The 24,945-nt window shown below is 41.8% G+C and overlaps 1 protein-coding gene and 1 long non-coding RNA gene across 6 annotated transcripts in view; one reads left to right on the forward strand and one right to left on the reverse strand.

Annotated features, from left to right (window-relative positions):
• The window catches only part of LOC122928324, a 51,040-nt gene extending 30,390 nt beyond the window's left edge, over window positions 1-20,650 (reverse strand). Inside the window, exons 1-2 of the long non-coding RNA XR_006387871.1 lie at window positions 18,973-20,650; window positions 15,399-15,505 (exon numbers count right to left, since the gene is read on the reverse strand). This is a non-coding gene — a long non-coding RNA (uncharacterized LOC122928324). The remainder of the gene's footprint in view (window positions 1-15,398; window positions 15,506-18,972) is intronic.
• Window positions 1-24,137, forward strand: part of CALD1 (caldesmon 1) — a 174,442-nt gene extending 150,305 nt beyond the window's left edge. For 4 of the 5 annotated variants that reach the window (XM_044281057.1, XM_044281061.1, XM_044281058.1 and 1 more), the window contains 7 exons: window positions 3,436-3,479; window positions 12,697-12,769; window positions 13,188-13,325; window positions 17,035-17,130; window positions 20,657-20,737; window positions 22,064-22,097; window positions 23,666-24,137. In XM_044281057.1, coding sequence (XP_044136992.1) covers window positions 3,436-3,479; window positions 12,697-12,769; window positions 13,188-13,325; window positions 17,035-17,130; window positions 20,657-20,737; window positions 22,064-22,097; window positions 23,666-23,694 — 495 coding nt within the window. In that variant the 3' untranslated portion in view covers window positions 23,695-24,137. The remainder of the gene's footprint in view (window positions 1-3,435; window positions 3,480-12,696; window positions 12,770-13,187; window positions 13,326-17,034; window positions 17,131-20,656; window positions 20,738-22,063; window positions 22,098-23,665) is intronic. The other variant, XM_044281059.1, reaches the window with a different exon arrangement.
• The last annotated feature ends 808 nt before the right edge of the window (window positions 24,138-24,945 follow it).

The following is a 24,945-nucleotide window of genomic DNA, read 5'->3' on the forward strand; positions in this document are numbered from 1 at the left end:
AAGAAAAATCGATGCCTATTTGGTGAGGGCTGTGGCCTGCCTATATGTGAAGACTACGTATAACTGCAGAGCTCCACTATGGGTATTTGAATATCTGATTGTATATTTTGCTCCACCGGGCTATGCTGGAACCTTTAATTAACCTTTTGTCCACAGAAATACATTTCAGAACACTAACAGTGCCTATGACTCTTGGAAAAATAAAATTGGTGGCATCTGGTTTAGAATGGGTTAATGAAATAAAGAAAAAACCTGATACCTCACTGATAAACGTTTTTACTAGTCTCTGCTTCTTGGTTCTGTCCTGACTCACAGGAAATGCCAGCTCAGCCAATCACTGTGGCCAATGATTAGCTGTGCAACCATTTCCAGGCATTTCCTGTTTGTTGAGGCAGGTAGGAAGAAAACAACAGCAGGAGTTCAAGCAATATCTGTACAGGAGCAGTGGGGAATTAGTGCCAGCTTTATTCATGGCTATCTAGTCAGGACGTGTCAGATATCTACCAGTAGATCCAGAATTTCTGGTTACCTACCTAGCATTTAGCTAACAATTACTATATAACAGAAGAATTTACTAGAGAGTCATCTGGCTGCATAATCACTGCAAATAACAAAATCCAAGAAAATTCCAGATCATCAGTTAACCACTTCAACGCTGCTTCTGGGTAAAATACCTATGTACTATGGAACCATAGGGATGGACCTGAATGACTAGATCCAGGTCTCCCGTTTTGGAACTCCAGCTGTGAAACTACAACTCCCATCAAGGTGTGAGGGTTTATTTCACAACAACTGGAGAGCCTTTGATTGAAGATCACTCATACTCAAACAAAATAAATTAACTAATGAAGCTGAGCCTCCATGATTGATCCCCTAAAGTGGAACTGCCATTTGGTTTATTTTATTTTTATTTTTTTGCTGATATAGTGTATGGACAGGGATGTTAAACATTTTTATAATATACTTTATTACGGAAAGGTTAGAAGAGCATGTCTGAACGCTGAAACGACTATGTGGAACATTCAGAAGCTTCCAACCTGCCTCTTAGCTTACTCACCCAGCCCCTGCCTCTCTATATGTACCATCTGCCTGTCTCCTTGCCTATATGACGTAGAGCCAGCGCTGAGCATTGGCAGCTCTATTCTCCGCACTTCTAAGTTACTGAGTGCAGGGAAGAAAGAGAAATACGAAACTGCTAGCGTTTAGTTTTGACAGTGTTTACTATATCTCTGTGTCACCTACTGTGAGCACTAAGTACTGGAAGCCCTGTTCTCCTTTCTATTGGAATGCCAGCACTTGGCACTGACAGTAGGGTATAGTATATAGGAACATATTACACTTACTGTCATTGTGAAGCGCTGAAAATCTGGTTCGCCTCTCTCTTCTGTTACTGAGTGCAGGACAGCCAGTGATTAGCACTGACAATGGGTGCAGTGTACCTGAACATAGTACACTTACCGTCAGCACTAAGCCTTGGCAATACCTTTTCTTCCCTGAACTCAGTAATAAAAGTAAAGCACAGGTAAGAGAGACCTGTACACAGCTGCCAATGGTTAGCACCGGCAGCAAGTCAGATAAGCAGTGACACAGACAGAGAGGGCTCATATAGAGAGCCAGGAGCTGGGGTAATAAGAGGCAGGCTGAGAAGCCCACACTGTATGGTCCACATAGTCGTCTTCAATGCTCATTAGATGCTGAAAAGACTCTCCTAATGCATTCCATTCTGAATGGAAAAGGATCCGCTCAGAATGCATCAGTCTCCATTCCGCTTTGGAGATGGACACCAAAACGCTGCTTGCAGATGAAACTGAGCCAAACGGATCCGTCCTGGGACACAATGTAAGTCAATTGGGACAGATCCGTCTTGGCTTTGGTAAAGATAATACAAACGGATCCGTTCTGAACGGATGCAGATGGTCGTATTATCTAAACGGATCTGTCCATGATGGATCTGCACAAAACGCGAGTGTGAAAGGAGCCTTAGCAATACTCACTTAGAGGCTTGCTAAGGGTACTTTCACACTAGTGGCAGGACGGATCCAACAGGCTGTTCACCCTGTCAGATCCGTCCTGCCGCTATTTCGCCGTGCCGCCGGACTGCCGCTCCATCTCCATTGAGTATAATGGGGACGGGGGCGGAGCTCCGAGGCAGCACAGCAGTGCACAGCGAGAGGCCACCGGACTAAAAAGTCGGACATGCAGGACTTTTAGTCCGGAGGCCTCTCGCCGTGCACCGCCGTGCTGCCCCGGAGCTCCGCCCCATCCCCATTATAGTCAATGGGGATGGAGCGGCAGTCCGGCAGCACGGCGAAATAGCGGCAGGATGGATACGACAGGGTGAACAGCCTGTCGGATCCGTCCTGCTGCTAGTGTGAAAGTAGCCTAAGGAGACTCTTTACACCCTGTTTTTTTGTAAAAAGAAACACATTTCCATAATAAAGTATAGTACGAAACTGTTTAACATCTCTGTCCCTACACTATATGAAAACAATGAAATGACAGTGACACTTGAATGGTTAATCAATTTATCATGATGAAGTGGAACTGAAAAGACTAACTTGTCACAGATTTCCAGTAAATAATTTGTATTTTTTTTCTTACAGAAGTACTTTGTGATTTTATACAGTGTATGTCATTCAAGATACAATGTGTGTTGTGTGTGAAATATAATGGTGGATTTAGTAACCTGCTGCCACATAGTAAGCATGATGGGTGCATCATTTTTTTTCTTCTCGTTGCACTTTGATTTAACCCTACAGTACTTGTAAAATGATAAGAATCAATGATGAAACAAATCAAATGACCAATATGTGGCAGTCATTTTATTACCTGGGATTACATATGAAGCAGACTTTAGTGTTTCAGGAAGTGAGGTTTATTTAATGAATGCGAGTGATGTAAATGTAGAAATCTACATCATGTGTGACATTTTACTAATACATCCTATTTGGGCGTTCGGTGTCTATGTAAACTTTAGGATAGTCGTATTTTATTCTAAGTTGATGCTGCACTAAAGTCTTCTTTACGTGTAATATCTTCTTTTGCATGGCTGTGCCAACTTTTGGGTATTTTGTCATTTATTGCATGAAATTAGCCTTGATTATTAGAAGAGAGAGGCCCCAAAGTGGACATCAAAATGTGCCCCCATTATAGTGCCAGGTTTTGGCATAAGGGCCTGTTGTTTATTTCCTTCCTCCACCCCCGTTCCATTATGCTGGGGCCAAATCCTCTTTGTTTGTTTAGTTGATGCACTGGTTAGAGGGAGTTGGAATAACCAGGACTGGGCCCTTTTCTCTACCTGTGGCCCACAGACAGTGCATGGGCTGCCTCTAAGGTCCACAAGCCATACCCCATTGGAAATATGAATATAGAATGGCATTCATGACTGGTGTAATACTAAATTTCTATTACGTTTTTTTTTTTTTTTTTTTATAGATTGAGGAACGGGCAGAATTTTTGCATAGGTCGTCCCAGAAAAGGTGAGTTTCAATGTCATAACACATATGAAGTAGCTTGAGGGGGCCAGTGCCGTAGAAGCTAGCAGTCATTGGAGCGCCAACAAGCCTTTACCAGTGTATTTAGATACAAGGCTAAGGCATTGAACGGAATCTATGCTCCGGATGAAGGAAATCCTAGCTATCTATCTTATGTAGCTGTACTGTAAAATATATAGGTGTAACAGTTTTAAGCTCATAGAATCATGCAATACATAATGTGGAAATCCAAAATCCATAACAAATGTTCCATCCATCTGACAACATTACCTGCTCACTTTATACATTAGTTGACACACAGCAATATTCATTATTCAGCAGAGGGGCCCTTTTTGGCCGGTTTCTTTATCCTGGTTATAACAAAACTGTGGTCGTGTCATCAAAATTGTACAGTCAGCTTAGAATGAATGACTAATATTTCCCATCGTTCCACCTTTAGGTAAAAAAATTTCAGTGGTGCTTAATTTCTTTACAGTGGTCGGAATAATAGTTTTTGACCCAGAGCACCAAATCCCCTGCACAGACATTGATTTAAAACATAACATTCCGGCTTCCTCCAGCCACCACCAGGGGGAGACTATGGCATACTCAATGTATACACAGTATATAGTAAGCTTCAAAGCCAGGAGCTCTGACCACTGTAAAGATATATTAGGAAATTAATCAGCACAAATTGTATTCAAGGATTAAGTTATGAGCATACATGGTGCAACTTGCGCCATACTACGGCACAAGTTGTACAGTGGTCATTGAAAGGGCTGTGTTACCAGCAACAACACTTTGCATACTCAAGCCGTTCATATCATTCATTCATTCATTCATTCATTTTGCTGGGGAATCCTTTCTCAAGTCAGACATTTCTCCAGCAGCAGATACTGCAAGGGAAATGTAGTATTACATGGCAGTAATACATTGTAGGCTTGAGTCTGCTGGAGCAGGGAATGTTCTTACAGAGTGGGACCTCCCTGCTATGACATCCATATGTCTTAGTGAGAGTTTGAACTCTGGGTACGTGTATGCGTTAGATGACTTCTCATGATGCAATTCCATTATAGATTACTGAAAGTAGTTCCGCTTAAAATCCCGAAAACTATCAACACAAGCCAAATAATGAGTTACCCCGAACTCCCACATTACGTGACACGGCTGAACAGCCCCTGACGTCAATACACACTCTAATTTCAGAGGTGACTGCCTTAAATCTGCACCTTTATTGTCTTCTGCAGTTTAGTTCTCTTCCTCTTTTCCGGAGTCTTAACACAAATGACTCTGTTCTCAGGCGAAGACTCATTAATGACAAGTGCTGTAAATGAAGGCTTTGTTCTATGATTAAAGCCGGCCTCAAAGTTCCCAGACGCCCAGGCAGCCATCTTTTCTTTGTGATCTTATCTTCAAGTTAACTAGTCAGAGGAAATGGATGGCGATTGTTGTATTGTAAGCGGAGTTCAATGTGGGTGTAGGCAAGTCACAATTGCAAATGGTGCAAAAAGTCAGGTGCCGCAAGTAACAGCCAACTTCACTGAACAGTAAGGCAGGTTACACATTAGAAGTCGACCAGGTCAAGAACAACAGTCGTGCACACAGTCTTCTCATGTAGAGAGGTGCAGACCTTAAATGTTACTGAAACAAAACTCTAAATGCAACGTAATTCAGGTTGCCACCTGGCCAGTAGGCCAGTGACCTAGCCGGTACTACCAGCAGAAAGTTGGTGTCACTATTGTATTTTTAACAGCACATAGAAGTTTCAGCAATTTTCGAGATATAAGATATATCTCGATATAGATATAAGATCAAGATATATCTCAGTATAGCACCTAGAGATATGATCCAGGTCTTGTTTTAGAGCTAAGAATCTAAGACAAGGATCGCTGTACTAACTACCATACAGCCTGGGATATACCTCTTAGAAATTAGGTCATTAGTGAGATCTGCAGGTAATATCTGCAGATCTGGCTCATATCTCTAGGCTCTACATAGCCTGAGATATTCCAGGTTGAAGCTGGCTAGCATGGAGGAGGAGAGGGGCAGACATGCTGACGGCTACAGGGACAAGAGGAGAGACACAGATCGTCCTGTTCTTGTGTATCTGTACATGATCTCAGGGGAGGGGGATCATTCACCTTTGCAACAGAGGATTCTTCAGGAGCCTCTGTTGCAAATTCCTTCAAATATACGGGCCAGAATAACGCAGAAGGCTGTGCTTTTTGGTGAGGTAAAATGCAGGTTTTCTAAGGGAAACCAGATTCCATTATAGTCAATGGGATCCGTTAGGTGGTGTTTCTTCCCGTCATTTGATAGAAACATTATTTCCATTGTTGTACTCCTATAAACAAAATGCCAATGTGAACCAAGCCTGACATGGACTTCTGTGCATGTAAAGTCTGGTTATATTCACGCTAGTAATTTCTGTTTTTCTGTTCCATTAAAGAATAGAAAAACTGAAAAAATGCTTCCGCTATTATCACCATTGATTTTTATTGGTGTAGTGATAGCATCAGTTATACTCAGATTTACTCAGTTCCATGTTTATTCCCCCCCCCCCCTTTTTTTACATACAAAATAATGGAAACATGATGGAAAGGAACTTTCCATTTTACTTTTAGCATAACATGGAAGTCAATAAATGATGGATGGAAATTAGAGGTAATGTGTTGGTATCCATTATTCAACAGATGTGTTTTTATCAGTTTTTCTGATCCTCTGATGGAAAAGAACAACAAAAATGTCACCATGGTTGTGAACTCAACCCAAAGTTATCCCCCCCCCCCCCAACCCCCACATGAACCACAGCATACCTGCTCTCTGGTTGTTAAATATGGTTTTCTTTGTTCCAGAAAAGGAATGAGAAGATCATCACTTGCCCATCTAATCACCCCTTTAGGCCTAATTAGGCCACGACCTAGACATTTACCAGCTTCCGGATCACAGTGTCAGATTAGTTGTACTAAACATACACACATCCGTAAAGTGTCCATTTGTCCATACTGGATCTTTAGAGTTAAACATGTAGACTGCTTCTCTAGCGATACCGATTTCAAACCACAATAATATAAATTTTTAGCACTAGAAAGGACATTTTCTCTTATTGACTGTACCATAAATGATTGTTTTCAATTAATTTTACAAAACAATACAGTATGACAAACCAGGGCAAACTGGGCTCCTGCACAGGGCTGCATGGTTTAGGGGCAGCAGTGAAATAGGTGGAAGGGGTGGATTTTCCTGGCTTTGTGGTTATTTGCTTCTTCATAACAGCTCATTCATTACACCTGTTTACATATAAGACCTTTGCATCATTTCTGGCTGCATTTTATATAAAAATGACAGGAAAAAATACTTTTAGTTAAAAAAAAAATGTAAATAGAATATGATGAAACCATTAGTGTCAAATAACACTAAATATTAAGCCATGCTCACAAAACCTTACCCTGTTTTATTCATGTAACCTTGGCTGGTATTTTGTGTTGGAAAAGGTGGCAACCCTAAATGATCTAAAGGTGGCAATAGTGGTTCTCCTTTGTGGTGCAGGAATTGTAATCCTTCCTTTATACATGGGGTATCTGCAGCTATCCTCTAGTCAGTCCTGCTTCTCTTATAGTCCAGGATCACACTTGCAGCCTTCTCCTGGAGGAAAAGAGTACAGGACAGGGCTTGCTGTAATAGTCCTGGCCATTACCATTAGAGACTGACTAAACAGTGAGGTCCTAATTAGCTTAATAGGAGTTCACTGTGGCTCATACACCCGTATGGTACTCTGCCACAATGTGACCGCATTGTGTGGTCGCACCTTCACACTGCTTGAGCATACACCCTTCTAACCGTTGTTCTATGTGAAAACTGTGACGTTCCTACCTTTATGTTCTCATGCTTCGGAGCCAACTACCATGTAGTTCTCTAGCAGTCTTGGTGTCAACACCATTTAAAGGCACAGTATTAGCACCTTTTTGTATATGTGCATATATATTAATATAACTGTAACTTATTGAAATCCCGAAGGATCCCTCTCCACATCTGTAGAGTCATAGTAATCCTGGAGTGCACAAAAGTAATTCTTATCCCTTTCTACCTGTCATTCTATACACTCAACACCAGAGGGCGACCTTCTGTTACCATAAAAACAGGTGCCACCTGGAGTTCTATAGTGTTGAGGTCATATCGGAGGTAACACTTTTCTAACCGGTATCTGAACAGCACCAAACAAGCCATAAAAATTATTTTATGTATACAGGTGCACCATAAAATTATCAGCCAGCAAAGAGATAGTGATGGTGATAAATAAGATAAAAAGTGAAATTCTGCACGTGGTTGACTCACTTTTTATGTTATGCTTATTACCTATCCTATTGTCTGTTTTAGTGCAACTTTTTGCACTCTGCATCCTACTGATAGATCTTTGTGACCTTTATTTGTGGTTTCATGTCTTTTTCTGTTTACATTTACATTCTGCCCCCACATTTATCCCCTTAAGTAACCTGCCATATTTCACCTTCCTGCCCAGGCCATTTTTTGCAAATCTGACATGTGTTACTTTGTGGTGATAACTTTAAAATGCTTTTACTTATCCAGGCCATTCTGAGCTTGTTTTCTCATCACATATTGTACTTCATGACACTGGTAAAATTGAGTAAAAATTTTTTTTATGAAAAATGAGCAAATTTCCAAATTTAAATTTCTCTACTTTTATAATATTTTGTCCCACTGTCCCACATTTTTTGCCCTACTGTGGGACGTCAACTTTTGTGGGTCTGATCCCCTTTACAATGCATCACAATGCTTCTGTATTGTGATGCATTGGCTGTAAGTGTATTGCACACTGTAATATACTTACAGCCTGTTTGCCTGTGAGATCCAGGGGGCTGGATCTCACAGGCTCTCCAGGAAGGCAGCTACAATGCCTAAGGAAGGCATCTGGTTGCCTTCCCTGCCATCAGGTCCCTGTCACAACAGAACAACAGAATGGGGACCCGATGGAAGCTTCGATCCCCGCAAGGACATCTCACGTGCCGCGGTCAGTGCTGACCACGGCACATCAAGGGTTAATGCCCGGCATCTGTGACTGCTGGACCCCTGCCGCGGATCGGGCAAGCGCATCACCTGCACCCGCCCGGTACAGCACCGTACATGTACGCCGCTGGTCCTTAAGTCACGGACATCTGCGCCATACATGTACGAGGCAGGCCCTTAAGGGGTTAAAGAATCTCTAACCAGTGACCTCCCTATCTAAATGTTTTTAGGCCTTTGGTGCAATGTGGCATCACCATTGCTCTTGTTGCACCCAAGCTCTGCTCCTCTCTGGGGCCAGCCCCTCCCTTGCTGCTTTGCCACTGCCTGGACCTGTCAATCAAAGCAGTGAGGGAGAGGCTGGCTGCTTAAAGGAGGGGAGGTTGGGAGCAACCAGAGAAATTATTTTAATCAGGTGAGTCACAGCTATAGATGTAGCCGAGCTAAAATTGACTCTGATGTAAAATACAAGAAACAGAGCTGGATCGCACATCCTCAATACTATGCTTTTATCTAACTGCGCCAAATTTAGAGTAGGGTCCCATTCAAAGAGGCAACCTTGTCGTGGTGAGTGGGCCTATGCTTATCAAATTGTATACTAATGCCTCATGTACAGCATGCAGCACAGGGGTAGGTATACGAGAAATTGCGCTGAGAAGCGATGTTTATTATGCTGAGAATCAGTTAGATAAAAGCATAGTATTGAGGATGTGCGATCCAGTTCTTTTTCTTATATTTTACATTTACTACTAAAATTGACTCTGATAACTCATGTCACAGTGTTATCTCATGCCATCTTGTGACAAAGGTCTTTGAAATACATTGAAAAGTTAATTAACCTTTTTGTGCTATTTTTTACTTAGGCCCCATGCACACGGCCGTGTTTCACAGCCGTGTGCGGGCCGTGGAACTGCGGCCTGGATCCCTCCTGAGAGCAGGAGCGCACGGCGTCACTGGTTGCTATGACGCCGTGCGCTCCCCTGCTGCCGGCACAGTACAGTAATACACTGGTATAGATCATACCAGTGTATGACTGTATTGCGGCGGCAGCAGGGAGCGCACGGCGTCATAGCAACCAGTGACGCCGTGCGCTCCTGCTCTCAGGAGGGATCCAGGCCACGGTTCCACGGCCCGCACACGGCTGTGAAACACGGCCGTGTGCATGGGGCCTTAATGCGTTAACTGTCAAGTTTAGCTCGACTGCATCTGTATGTGTCTATGCAAACGGTTAAGGTCACTGGTGACAGATTCCCTTTAGAGGGGCGTCCACTGATTTGAAAAAGGCCTCATGTAATGCTTCGCTCCCGCTGTGGTGGTGCTGCAGATGATTGTGCAACCAAGTTCCTCTACAGGTTGCAACTGATTGCTGAGTGTCCGACCTCTTGCACACAAATGTATTTTCTTTCCATGTCCATTCCATTTTTATTTTTTTATTTTTTTGGGACCGTATACGGAACCATTCATAAAAAAAAACCAAAAAAACTGAGTCTGCATTCCGTTTCCGTATTTCCGTTGTGCAAAAAATTAGAACATGTCCTATTCTTGTCCGCATTACGGACAAAGATAGAACTGTTCTATTAGATGTCATCCATATTTTTTGCGGATCCGTTTTTTTGCAGATGCAAAATACATACGGTCGTGTGCAAGAGGCCTCTGCAAAACAGACAAGAATAGGACATGTTCTATCTTTTTTGCGGGGCTGCAGAATGGACGTGCAGATGCATCTTTTGTGGCCCCATCAAAATCAAAATAAAATCAATAAAGCTGATAAGTGGGAATATAAAAAACCTGAAAAGTATAATAAAGAGAGATAAAAAGATTGATGGATTTTACATTTGCTGTTTACAGACCAAGTCTTAATTGACAGTGGAGTTTACTTCAAACTTCATATACAATATATGGTAACAATAGCTGAAGCTTTTTTAAAGGATTAAGGCTAGGGCTACACGACGACATGTGTCGCGCAACATTTTGTTGCACCAATAGTCTATGGTGTCACACTGTGACATTCTGCGACCAAGTTGGATTTTTCTAGACTATCATTATAAAAATTATTATGCGACATATGTTGCAGTATAGTTGTGCCCAATAAGTCGTGCGACACATGTCATCGTGTAGCCCTAGCCTAACATGGCAGCAATAGATGATAAAAAGTGAGGTTTTGGCAAAGCCTTTTTGACTATTTCTCTGTTACAGGGAACCTGTGACTATTAAATGCAGTGTTAGGCCTCATGCACATGGCAGTTTTGCGGCCGTTCCGTGCATTGGGGACCGAATGCACGGGCAACATCTGTGCGGCGGCGGGGACGGATCGAGACCCATTCAACTTGAATGGGTCCGTGATCCGTCTGCAACGTAAAAAAATAGAACATGTTCTATTTTTTTTGCGGTGCGGAGGCATGGACCGAAACGCCACGGAAGCACTCTGTAGTGGTTCCGTGCCTCCTTTCTGCACCGCAGCTCCGGATTGCGGACCCATTCAAGTGAATGGGTCCACATCCGTGATGTGGGGAGCATATTGCGGACCGCAAATACGGCCACAGCTGGGCAACGGCTGTGTGCCTGAGGCCTAATCTGCAGGCAGCATGTTATAGAGCAGGAGGAGCTGAGCTGATTGATAGATAGTTTACAGGAAATGATTCAGTAAAACTTGTAATTTATTCCTTAATTCTGTGCTCTTTTTGAGCTTGTTAGACATGTGGGCTGACGGCTATCAGTGTGTATACATTTAGGGCTTATTCACGTTTCGTATTTTTTGTGGACCGTACGCAGAACCATTCATTTCAATGGGTCCGCAAAAAAAAGGAAGTTACTCCGCTTCCATATGTCTGTGCTTCCGTTCCGGAAAAAAAATAGAACGTATCCTATTATTGTCCGTATAACAGACAAGCATAGTACTGTTCTATTAGGGGCCAGCTGTTCTGCAAAATGCAGAATGCACCCGGACGTCATTCATATTTTTTGCAGATCCGTGTTTTGCGGACTGCAAAATACATACGGTCGTGTGCGTGAGCGCTTATACAGGGAAGGCTGTCAGTAACTGATAAGACCACCCACACGGCTAACAAGCTCAGAAAGAAAACAGAATTGCTTTAAAAAGTTATAGCTTTTGGAAGGCGATAATCAAAAAATGAAAAAATTGCTTGGTCACGAAGTCCTAAAATTCATACTGGGGGAAGGGGTTAATCTCAGACAGAGTGGTTGTTAGGATCCTCCTGCCTGACAACATAATAAAAAAAGGCTGGAGCGTATCCATGGCAACCATTATGTCTCAGATATCTGAAATATAGCTCTTAACCCCTTTACGCAAAATGCTGTACATGATAATGTGTAAGTGGTTGTATGGAGCGGGCTACTGCGCTAAGCCTGCTCCATACATGACGGGTGCTGGCTGTATAATAAATCAGGGACACGCCCACAATTACTGGGATCGGCAATGGCGCTGAAACCGGTCATTTAACCCCTCAGATGCCACAATCACTATTGGCCGTGGCAGCTGTGAGGTTAGGCAAAGGGAAGGGGCTCCCTCTGCGTTCCAATCGGAACCTCCCCCCAGAGAATTAACGGGGCTCTGATCAGTTACCATGACAGCCCGTGACCTTCTGAAGGTTCCCAGGCCTTACATGGTAAGCTCCCTGTAAAGCTATGCACGAAGCGGAATCTTTTTATTTTTATTTTAAAATTTTTAGTTTTACCCCCCAATTTTTTTTTTCCGATTTTCCAATAATGCTGCCATTAAAAATACATCTTTTTCCGTGAAAAAAAGCCCGCGTATGGCTATGTGAACGGAATATTTAAAAAGTTATGGCTCTTGGAATATAGGGAGGAAAAATAAAAAATGAATATGGGTCCAGTTTTTTAAGGGGTTAAGTGGTCATCATCTGTCAGGCTGACAAATTGGATGACAACCAATATGGCTGACATGAAAGTTCTCCCAGAGTCTAGTTTGGCCAGTATGTAGCAGTACAGACTCCACAACCGTATCACTTTATTCTAGGTGTCAACCCTTTGAGAAATATAATGGTGACCATATTGTTAGTCATTCAGCTTTCTCATAAATATTTCCTTGTAATTTTTATCAACTTGTCAAAACCAGGGGATTTTTCCCCTTTTTTTTTTTTCCACTTTTGAGGAACACAAAATAACACTGTGGTCCCATAGTACTGTATTTATAATGCATGTGATAACTCGTTTCTTTCAGTGTTAAAGCTTCACAACCAGCAGTGGTGTCCAAGATTGACAGCCGACTTGAGCAATACACCAGTGCGATTGGGGTAAGTCTGGGATGATAATGTGGTTGGGACCTTTTTGCCCCCAGATTAGTTTTTGTCATTATTTTGTGACCAACACATTACACACAATGCAAGGCTGCTATTCCTAACAAGACCTGAGCCTCCACGTAGCCTGTTAGAAAATTATACATTTAACCATAGTCGTTTATAAAATGCTTTACACCACATGTATAGTAAGGAAATGCCACATATTATGGCACACAACATAACTGCACTAAAATTAGGCACACTGTACTCCAGCACGCCTTAAGACTGGCACATGAAAGGTCAGTCTTGCTAAACCTTGACTTCATCTGGGTCAACAGTAAGTTGACTGTGGACTTGATTCTTCTTTTGACCTGACCAGTTATGCAGCACTTTAGATTTAATTGTGTTTGAGGACATGTTTTATATTTTGCAGACCAACAAAGGCACTAAACTAGCCAAACCTGCCCCAGCCGACCTTCCATTGGTAACTGAGGGTGTGCGGAACATAAAGAGCATGTGGGAGAAGGGAAATGTTTTCTCATCACCCAGTGGAGTAGTGTCACCTAACAAGGTACGTTTAGCTCGTCTTATTAGCATGAAATACATTGTACCGATTTTTATTATTTTATGTTTGCTACTATCTGACAGCTGAGCAGCGGTGGTTTGCTGCACAGGGTCCCAAGAGTTAAGATGACCCACAGACCCAGGGGCAGACTGGGAACTTAAAGTCGCCCTGGAAAAAATTAGGTGGCCCCTATTTTGTAGTCTGGTCCAAATTTATAGAAAACAGGTCCAGAACAAGTAGGCAGGGCCACCAATACCATATTGCAGCACATTATACCACCCCAGCAGAGCCAAGTACCACAGTGCAGGGGCGGACTAGCCATAAACCCTACAGGGAAAATTACCAGTGGGACAATGCCCAGGGTACATAATGATCTGAAGCTCTCAGAATTAATGCTAGGAACATCAGGTTCTTAGTCCCTCCGGAATTCAACTGCATCACCATCCTCAGTATGGTGATAGAGCAGTATTTTATGCTGCAATGTGGTGTATTTCATGCTGCCTACTTGTGACTTGTGTTGGTCCTGTCTTCTGTCAATCTGGACTTGCCTACAACATGGGGACACTTTGGTCTTTTTCCAGGGCCACTGTAAGTTCCCACTCTGCCCCGTGCCACAGTGCATCATAAAATGCAGCACAAAATACCTCCCCAAAAACTGCCCCTTTGTAGTGCTCAGTGCCAGCTGCCCCATTCTGTCCTCCCTACTCCAGTTGCCTCAGTTAAAATCAGGAGGGGGGGGCGTCAGATCATTAATTACGGTACTTGGCTGCGTGCCGTAGGTAGGGCTCAGGCGGCCCCCTGGACATCGGCCCACTGGGAAGTTTCCCTGTGGGGTCTATGGCCAGTGAACTCATCACTTACAAAGTGCAGACTCCCCTCCCCTGTGAGGATGCTAACACCATGAGGCAAATCACAGCAGAGAGAATGTTAAATGACAGCTGATTTGTTATCTACCTGTTTCACTGATCAAAAAGATGAAGTAAAATGTACTTTATAGGTCTTCTGCAGAGGATGCCATGGACAGGGTGGAGTACAATCCCTGGACTGTAGGGAAGAGCTTGGGCAACATGCTATTAAAAAACGAAGGCCCCTACACTGCTTGATGGAGCAGACTGATTGTCCAGAAGGAAGCGTTCCTTCCTGGCAATCGCCTGCTCGTCAGTGAAGGAGACCGCCATATTTACATGCAGCGATCTCCTCCACCGTATGGGGAGTAGTGATCACTAATGCCATCTCTCGCCCCCATACAGAATCATTGTTTGCCTTCAGCGAGGCTGTCTACACGGCACGATCTGCTGCCAGGAAACAATGATTTAGAGCCTGCACAAACAATCATATTGCCCAGTGAATGAGTGTTTTGCTCATTCGTCGGATAATCAGCGGCACCATTACACCAGCAGAATATCGTCACTAACAAGCATTCGAAAGGGGCCTTAAGCCAATAAATACCAGACACTGTTGTATGACACAATAGACATGTAAGGGAGTGGGGGTCAGACCAATCAAAACTGGTGTAAAGAGAAACTGCCCTAGCAATAAGATTCCATCTTTAATTTTTCACAGCTCCTTTGGGAAATGAAAGGCAGAATCTGATTGGTCGCTATGGAAAACTAAGCCAGTTCTACTTTGCACCAGTTTTGATAAATATCCCCCCAAATCTTTTTGTCCCTGAGTCGGGCACCAAGCGAACATAGCCTTACAGTCGCTTAACTGTAGTTCTCTTTATTAAAGTGCTGTTTTCGTTTGTTGATCCTAATATGCAAATAAGGGCATCACTATTGCACTCATTGCACCCAGACTCTGCTCTTTTTGGTGGCCAGCCAACCTGCTATCCCCCCTCCCGGTGCTTTGATTGACAAGGACAGGCCAAACACACAGTAGTGCACACAATATCTCACACGTTTTCTTACAGGCGGCAGGTTGACTGGTATTTGTCACAGGCTTGACTATTATACAGGCCTTGTATGCTCTCTGCACAGTCTAGGGGGCTTCTCTTCCCTCCTCAGCTCCTCTGTGGTGCCTATCTATGTATTTGTACTGTTTAGGAGATGGTGCACCTTTATGGCTAGTGTCACTCACCTCCACTGCTAGCTATCAACACACAGGAATCTGCAGCTCCTTCCTCACCCAGTCTGTCACTCCTGTGTCTTCTGCAGAGGCTAACCTGGAAATAATAGAATTTGCCACTAGGTGGCAGCAAAACCTAAGTGATATTTTCAACATACACAATTACAGTGCAATACATTTATGCAAGACAGGCATATCAAACATAATATAACATATTGGCTTAATTGTTCAGGCAGGAATAGAGTAACCACCACAACAGGGTCACAATTGTAAGTTAAGGTAAGTGTCAAACTTAAAGGATACAGTACTATCTGTAAAGGTGGTTGTATTTCCATTCAAGCCTCTTACAGACACACACAAGATATATTAGTGTTCTATGATAACCACAAAATTCTTGGACATAGTCCTAACTTCACATTTAATCAGTTGCTAATTTATAGGAGTTGCCTCTGCTATAATATGCCATTGCATATAGTCAGACCTCTTTATTTGCAACCTACCACTATTGGCCAAAGTTGAGAGCAGCAAAAAAATAAAAAATTTCCCTTGCTCTGGAGCACTTTTTTGAAAACCAGTAGGTTCTTGTTGGGGGTCTACAAAGTAATCGACAGCTGTCCATTTGGACAATAACTTTAATACAATTGTCGGAGCAATTAAATAACTATTTTTATTCTTGGTGTCACATGGATAGTGCTGTTTTTGGTCTTTATGCTAGTCAGTAGCTGGCTGCCTGCTTCCTTTATTTACTCTTCCAAGTATCCTCCCTGGGTGTTCTCATATGTTCTCATAATCTCTGATTCCCCGGCAGTATGATAACATACCAGAAAAACATAAACTTATATCATGGTCAAGGTTTTGCATGATTTGATCAAGAGCAGGGGCGTAACTACCATAGCGGCAGACTATGCAACTGCTATGGGGCCCAGCGCAGGAGGGGACCCAGTCTTAATTGGGATTATCTCCTCTTCTACTGGGGGTGAAAACTTGGTCAGGACTCTAACCTCTAAGGCTGGGTTCACACCTGAGCGTTTTACAGAATGTTCCTACGCGCTGTAAAACGCTCAAAAAGGAGAAACCAATGCTTCCCTATCGGCATGGTTCTCACCTGGGCGTTTTAAAGCGCGTACGATCGCGCTGTAAAATGCCAGACGCCCCAAGAAGTACATGAGCTTCTTTGGGGCGTCTTGTCGCACGTTCCCGTACATAGACTTTCGGGAACGCGTGACAATGGGCGTTCGCTTGCCTCTGTATGCGCGATTGCAAACGCCGGTACAATCGCAAATACAGAGCGCTCCATCGCGAACGCTCAGGTGTGAACCCAGCGTAAAGGAACAACTTTTAGCAAATTAGGCATTGTAAAAATGTCCCAAGGGTCATTGAAAAGGGTTTAGGCAAAAATTCTTCGGTCCTGTGTGGGGGGGCCTGGTTTGATACTTGCTATGGGGCCCTTACTTCTCTATGTACGCCACTGATCAAGAGTCCATTTGTTCCTTCTCCTTGTCATCCACTTTAGTCTCAAAAGTCTTTGTCAACACCAAAAAAATGCAATGCTTTTTATGTTTGACTTCAAACGTTTTTGGGAAAATTACGGTATACATTTAAGTTTCTGTTACTAAAATTTTGTTTGGTCTTCTACTCATTTCTTCAGGAAACAGTAGGAATAAAAGTGGGTGTCTCAAGCCGTATTAATGAATGGCTTACAAAAACTCCAGAGACCAACAAAACACCTTCCTCAAAGCCTTCAGTAAGTGCTACTGCTCAGTGTGACCTACAGTCTACAGCCATCAAATTCCATATAATATTTCTTTGTATGGACATGTGGTATGCAAATAGTGGAAGAAATGTGGAAGCAAAACATGGCTGCTTTCCACCAGTTTGGTCTGGTATTGCTGCTCTGCTCCACTGAAATGAATGGAGCTGCAATAATACCACACACAACCCGTGGCTAGATGTGGTACTGTTTTCAGAAGAAAAACAACAATTTGGATGAAGATCCTAATGATTGATTCTGATATATGCATAAAAAAATAATATAAAAGAATATTAATACCTATATTTTTTTACTTTGTAATTTATTGTTTGTAAAATGAAGCATCCATATCAAGCAATATTTCATTAATCCATCACCACAGGACAAAAATTGTTTCCAGATTACTGAACACTCTGGACTATTAAAAGGAAATAGTAAAGTAAAAAGTAAAGAATGGCTTCGACAGGTGGAAGTCCTGAAATTTGTTACTAATTTTTTTTTAATACAGGGATTCTTCAATTTGGTTATTTTGATTTACCCTTCTGCCTGCAGAATTTTTTTTAAAGCATGGGTAATCTGTGTGCATTCTTATTATGAATTTCAGCATCAAAAAATGTTTTTAATTCCAGGTAAAAATGTAAATTTTCTGACTACATCGCAGCACTTATGATTACACCGTTAGATATGCCTGCTGCAATGCCCATAATCGAGACTCCCAACAACTGGCACCGTTTTCTGTAGTAAAAAATAATTCCATTGACTGCAGATATGTCCCATTTAAGAATCGGTGCCCCAACAGTGGGGAGAAAATTGCCCATTCTCCTGCCCCTATAAGACTACTATCTTCCTGTATCTTCTGCTGTCCCAGGTGTCACCACATACTGTACCTGCTGTGTAGTAAAGGCTCTCAGATATTGTACTTCAGAAATAATGATTTCATAACTATAGTTACCCAAAACTGGTACCAAACAGATAGTGGTCCAGGAGCTAATAGTTCACCCCACAGTAATGTACCTGACGTGCCCCCTTCAGAGAAATAATACTCCTTTACTGTTCCTATATAGTAATAGTGACTAATAATATTGGCCTCCACTTAGTAAATGTGCATACTACTTGGCAAAAGTGCTCTCTTAAATCCTGCATCCTAGTAAAGGTGCCCCATAGTGCCTTTCACATAGTACAGTGCCTCTCACATACTAAAAGTGCTCACTTAGTTTCCCCAACATAGTAGATGTCTCCCTTTAATGCCCTCAACACAGTGATCATGCCCACATGTAGTAATAGTGCCCCCCAATTTTACTATATAGTAAGCCACTACATAGTAAAATAGCCTGGTTAGTGCCCCACATAGTAATACTGTACCCTAAGTAAACATGTATCTGTTGTATACCAACACCATAATAGGCCCAACGCAGCAAAGTACCCCTACATTGCCACTGTCTCCCCCAGGGTAGAAATACGTTTTTCTCCCAGCCTGTGACCTGCGCTGTCAGAGTCATGGCACAGGCCGGTATGATGAGGCTGTCTGCACCAAGGCCTCAGCATATTGTAGGCCACAGGCCTGAAGTGGTGAAGTGGTCTAAAAGAGTGAATGAAAGCGCAGGGAACTATCAGTATTAATTTCAACATTATCATTTGAACATGGCAGGGATCAGGGGACATGCCAGTCAAAAAAAAAAGTGCCAGGGTGTTTCACCCTGACACTCCTGTTTTTTTTTTTTTTTTCTCTTCCTCTCTATTAATCAGCTTTTTTAAAAATGAATGTATTTGGACAACCTTTTATAAGCGCAGCTGTCTCCTTTGTAGATCTTCAGAATACAGCTATTTCATGTTTACCTTTTTGACGCCCTCTTTTTCTTGCTCCTGATCAGCTGATTTTCTTTCCTTACTCGTCTATCCATCTGCCCCCACCTGAAGAGATCTCCTCTCTGATGCCTTATTCTTCTTCCTCCTTCTTTCCTTATTGGATCTTTTCACTGTGCTGAGAAGGTAATAATGCGCAGAAATTAGTAATTCATTATTATTAATGTTTCACTCCTGTATGACAGAGTGGGTATTGTAGTCACATGGCATCATCGTCATCATCCGTGTTCTGTAGAGGAATCTAATATTAACCTGATTTGTATTTTGGCTCTTCTCTTCCCACATAAACAGAACCAGGTATTAAACTGGCCATAGATAATATATTGTTCACCATTATTGGCACAGCTTGTGGGGATCGGGACATCCTTAGGTTCCTTTTGCATGGGTAAATAATTGTCCATGACAGTGCCAATCCTCAATAGCAAGTCAACAGTCGCTCGTTAATAGATGTTACACTGGACAATTGTTGGAGTGAATGAAAGTTGCCTTTAAAATGAGGCAATGATCGCGAATGAATGTCCCTATGAACATTTGTTCAGCTGATAATCGGCCCATAATAAAGGCCCTTTAGATATCCATTCTTAAAGGAACAATAGACAGTCGCTCTACCTTGCCAGTGCCTAATGTTTTCCTCCAAGATGGGTTTGGCATCAGCTTGTTCTTTTTGCTGCCATAGACATAAATGTGCACATTCAACTGACCCAAGTGTGTAGTAGAAGCACTTAGGTTTGTGACCAGCTTTAGACCAAACTGTAGTCCAGTGACTACAGTAGAACCTTCAATCAACTAGATCATTGCAGTGGTCCCAGTGGTGGACACCAATAGGACTAGATAGAAGCATGAATTGACTAGTTATGATTAGCCTAATATAGCCATAGAGCCATCTTTTGATTTACATTTATAACCCCAGATTTCCCCATTAACATGAACATTGGGTTATATTTACTAAAGACTGGTGTTTTATACAGCAGCCTTAGTAAAAAGATCAACCAAATTTATTAGGCATGGGTCTTAATAAATTTGTTGCATCTTGTGCTGTCCATGCTCCATAAAATAAATTCTACACTAGCTACGAGCTAGCATAAATGTGTCCCATTCTGATGGACATGAGCAGATATCAGTTCTTTCTGGTTCCATCTTTATCCATGGGGAATAAAATAAAGGACAGGCCACACATGTGCTAACTGCAAGCAATGAAACCGGTCCAGCAGTCCTTACAGTCATTAGAATGTAGACAGATCCCCCCCAAAAAAACAGGGGAGGGAATTTATCAAGCCAGTTGCACAAATTTTGTGGCATAAAAAGTCACACATTTTAACATACGTTATGTTGGAGCTAAAATGTGTTACTTTTTATGAAGGTTGGGGTGTTTCAGAAAGTGAACAGGGTTTAGTGGGAAGGGATGGCCTCTTGATTTACTATTACTTACACCAAATCGTAAGACAAATGTCATAGGGCGATAGGATGACTGACATTAGAGAAGCCAGACAGATAGCGATTAGCTGACTGTTGAGCCAGCTTATATTTAAATACAGGCATGAGACAACTCCTTTAAAGGTCCTCCATTTTCTCTAGACTTTCTGCATATGTGGTTATAGTCTTTGCACACAATGTTTTTATCTTATAAATAATAATTTTTATTTTTTTTCATGTTCAGGATTTGAGACCTGGAGATGTATCCGGCAAACGTAATATCTGGGAAAAGCAGCAAACAGAGAAACCTGGGTCACCAACCAAGGTGAGAGCCGAATTTTAGTAGTAGGGGTTTTTAAGTTTAAGTGGTAGTTAAGTATATTGCTGGTTACTCCTGTACCCTCCATGATCGGGTGCAAAGACAAGTTAAAGGGTTTCCCCACTTTTGCATCTTCCACCTCATTGCTGAAGTAGACTACTGCTGGATATGTTCTTTGCAGGTACGGTACATCTGTACCTGGATAAGCAATATAGTTGATATACAGGAGTGGCGCTGTATCTGCCTTGCAAGTTTAGCTGAACCTAGACAAATCTAATGGGTACCTGATGTCTTAATCTTCCTAACTATGTTTCTGATGACTCCTCTCTGTAGAGATCATCAGGATGTATCCTACATAGGTCTAGAGGAATTGGGGAGTCCAAAAGTCAGATTGTCATAATATAGCTTTGGCAATGGGTGGACATCCTACTGCAATTCATTAGACATCATAGGTGTAACTTTAAGCTTCTTGGTCCTAATACAAACACCTCCAACAATCATGTGCCATTTATAGCTCCAGTATTCTGGCACCAGGAAACCCTGGTTGAGGTAGAATCCTGCAGATTTTTCTCTGTAAAAGTAAATTGATCAGTAAAAGTAAAACCTCTAGTGGTGGCTGTTGGAAGCCAGAATTTTAGCACTTATCTCTATCGCCCGCATTTATCAATACTGTCTAAAAGTAAACTCAGACAGCCTTAAACGGTTCCAGGTTTATCACAGTGGCTGATGCTGGATGAAAAATATGGTGCACTAATAGACTGTCCAGTCTAAGATTACACCTCTTTGTTGGCTTAGCTCACTTGAAAATTGCCCCAACATTTTGGCACATTTAAGCCACAGTCTTGCCTCTTGTCCACAGGCATGCCTCCTTTTTTGCTAACCATGTTCCTCATTGGACAAGTTGCAAAAAGTGTCCAAGAGTGTCCAAACAGTAAATAAACTGTGGAAAGAATTTTACCCAAATTTTGGTGCATTTTGATTAGTAAATCTCCCCCTACATCTATGCAGGGGATTGGAAGTCTGTGATACAGAGCTGAGAACAGTAGACAGATGCATTATGAAATAAGTAGGTACAAAACATTGGCTGTAAAAACAAAATGATAGATGCACACCCACATTATCAAATCCAGATGCTTCGCAGGGTGTTGGACCAATGCCAATCTGATATTTCTATTAAAATGCCCTGGTGCTTTCTATTAAAATGCCCTAGCATATGAAATAGGGAAATTTGATTGTGTATTCTGAATGCATGATACAATAAATTCATGATCATCCAACATAGGGAATTTGGGACAAAACACATTTTTACTGGTTCTCTATATTTATTAACAGATGACAACTGGAGGGAAAAAGTCTGACACTAATGGTAAGAGACAAATCCTCTTCTTTTGCAGTCTGTCTACAATGTGAAGTGTTTTTAGCACTATGTAATTCTGTATTGATTAATTTAATATGTGTAAACATAAACAGTATATAAAAGCTCCCTCTAGTGGTGGCTGCAGGCAGCCAGAAATTTGATCAATTTGGAACCCTGCATGATAAAAACAGAAGTAGACCTAAAACAGTGCCACACCTGTCCATGGGTTAAATGGGGTTTTGTAGCATAGTCCCCTTCACTTCAATAATATTGAGCTGCAATACCTATGGATAGGCACTTTTACTGGAATGTTTTTCTGACCCTGGACAAGGACTTTAACCCCTTTAGCAGCCTGTGATATTCTGTTTTTGCGTTTCCGTTTTTTACTCTTTACCATACCAGAGCTATAACTTTTTATTCTTCTGTTCATACAGCTGTATTCTGCCATTGTTTTATGGGTTTTGTTTTAAAGACGTTCTCTATGCAGAAAAACTGACCTGTTACCTTCATTCTCCGGGTCGAAATGAATACAAAGATACCCCATTAATATAGGTTTTCTTGTTCTAACACTGGGGAAAAAAAACTTGAGTAAAAAGTCATAGCAATGAAAAAAATCATCACTCAAAAATTATGGCTAGTTCGGTTGTTTTGGAATGCAGCGATGCCTATTTTTTGTTAATTTAATTATGGGTAAAGGGGGGTTATTTGAATTTTTATATTTTTATTTTATTTTGTAGGTGGCTATAACCAGCAATTGTTAGATTGCTTTTACAATACATTGCAATAAATCACCATTGCAATTCATTGCAGATTCTCTATGTCCTTATGGAGCCCTGGCGCCTGCAGGGCTCCATAGGAACTACAGCTGTAAAATAATAATAATCTTTTTATTTATATAGCACTAACATATTCTGCAGTGCTTCACAATCAGGGGGTTCAAGTACAAACAGAGTCATAAATAACATAGTAGGTCAACAATTAAAACAAGAGGAATGAGGGCCCTGCTCCCAAGAGCTTACAATCAATGAGCTGTAAAAACCTTGGTTTCTTTAGAACCTGTAGTGCATCTAAAGCAGTGATGGCTAACCTCTGGCACTCCAGCTGTGGTAAAACTACAACTCCCAGCATGTTCCATTCATTTCTATGAAGAACAGCCAAGCAAGTATACATCTTGGGAGTCGTAGTTTTACTACGACTCTGGAGTGTCAGAGGTTAACCATCACAAATCTATGTTCTTTAGTCAACTAGTACCCGGCTCTGTGCTGACGAGAGGCAAAAACCCTGAAACAGATGGGTTGTTCTTCCTCTTGGAGGAGTTTCTAGTTTGGCTGACATGAGCTCATTTCCATACATTTTTCCCATGGAGCATTGCCTGAAAATACACCAACTGCATCTCTTCAGTGAGAACCAGTAATTTGCCTGAGCCATAGCTGTGTAATAGAAAAACAGATCTCCGGCTACTATAAAGATATACTAAGGGATGCGGATTCACTTTAAACTGCTATTTTATATCATATTTGCCAAATCAACTTTTTTCTCAAGTCTGCCCTTTTTTTTAATGCCTTACTTTTCTTCAGCAGGATTACGATTCGAAAAGGAGCCATAAAAAGCACTTTCCAAGCCACCGGACCAACTCCGTTACAAAGTGCTAAAATTGTCATTTTTATATTTATGTTTACTTTACAGAAAAATGTGTTTCTCATTACGCTGAATAAACCCATGTATATTAGCACTGTATTTAATACCCACCTTAACACAGTGAATTCTCCAGAAGTACAGCACTGCCTTTGCACAAGATCTTCGATAGTCTCAGCTGTGAAACAAACCGATTTCTACTGATACAATTATAGTTACGCAAATTTTAGTGACAGGCAAAAGGGCAGTTTTCCATGAGATTATGCACCAGCAGAATCGCGCTGCACTTTACAGTATAACACGGTTTACTTTTTTTTCTTTATATTAAGACCAGCATCCATTAAAGGGCTTCTGTCACCCCACTAAACGCATATTATTTTGGTCTACTTATAATCCCTATCCTGCCATATTGCCATACATTATGTTATTAATAATTTTCGTTCAGTAGATTTAGCCAAAAACTTACTTTTATGACATGCTAATTACCTTTCTACCAGCAAGTAGGGCGTCTACTTGCTGGTAGCATCCCTAGAAAACCACCCCCATCCTTGTGTTGATCTCCTCCTCCAGCCGGCCCTGTCAGCATTTCAAAAATCGCGCGCCTGTGTTGACTCGGCGCAGGCGCTCTGAGAGAAGGAGGCTCGCCTCCTCAGCACTCCCTCAGTGTGCCTGCGCCGATGACGTCACCTGAAAGAGAAGACGTCATCGGTGCAGGCGCACTGAGGGAGTGCTGAGGAGACGAGCCTCCTTCTCTCAGAGCGCCGGCGCGCGATTTTTGAAATGCTGACAGGGCCGGCCGGAGGAGGAGATCGCAACTGGCCCTGTCAATCAACAGGAGGAGGGGGCGGTTTTCTGCGGCTGCTACCAGCAAGTAGACGCCCTACTTGCTGGGAGAAAGGTAATTAGCATATCATAAAAGTAAGTTTTTGGCTAAATCTACTGAACGAAAATTATTAATAACATAATGTATGGCAATATGACAGGATAGGGATTATAAGTAGACAAAAAAATGAATTTAGTGGGATGACAGAAGCCCTTTAAAGGAAAAAATTAAGTTTTTTTTTAATTTTATTAACTACTTAAAGAAAAAAAAAGAAAAGAAAAAAATCAACCTTTTCATTCTGTTACAGGTATTGCCAAATTTGTGGCTCCTATTAGCCAGCAGCGGTACTTTTATGGTTGACCTTATAGTGTTATAATTGTTCAACTTGTTTTTTTTTTT

This window comes from Bufo gargarizans, chromosome 2 (assembly GCF_014858855.1).
Source record: "Bufo gargarizans isolate SCDJY-AF-19 chromosome 2, ASM1485885v1, whole genome shotgun sequence".
Lineage (NCBI taxonomy): Eukaryota > Metazoa > Chordata > Amphibia > Anura > Bufonidae > Bufo > Bufo gargarizans.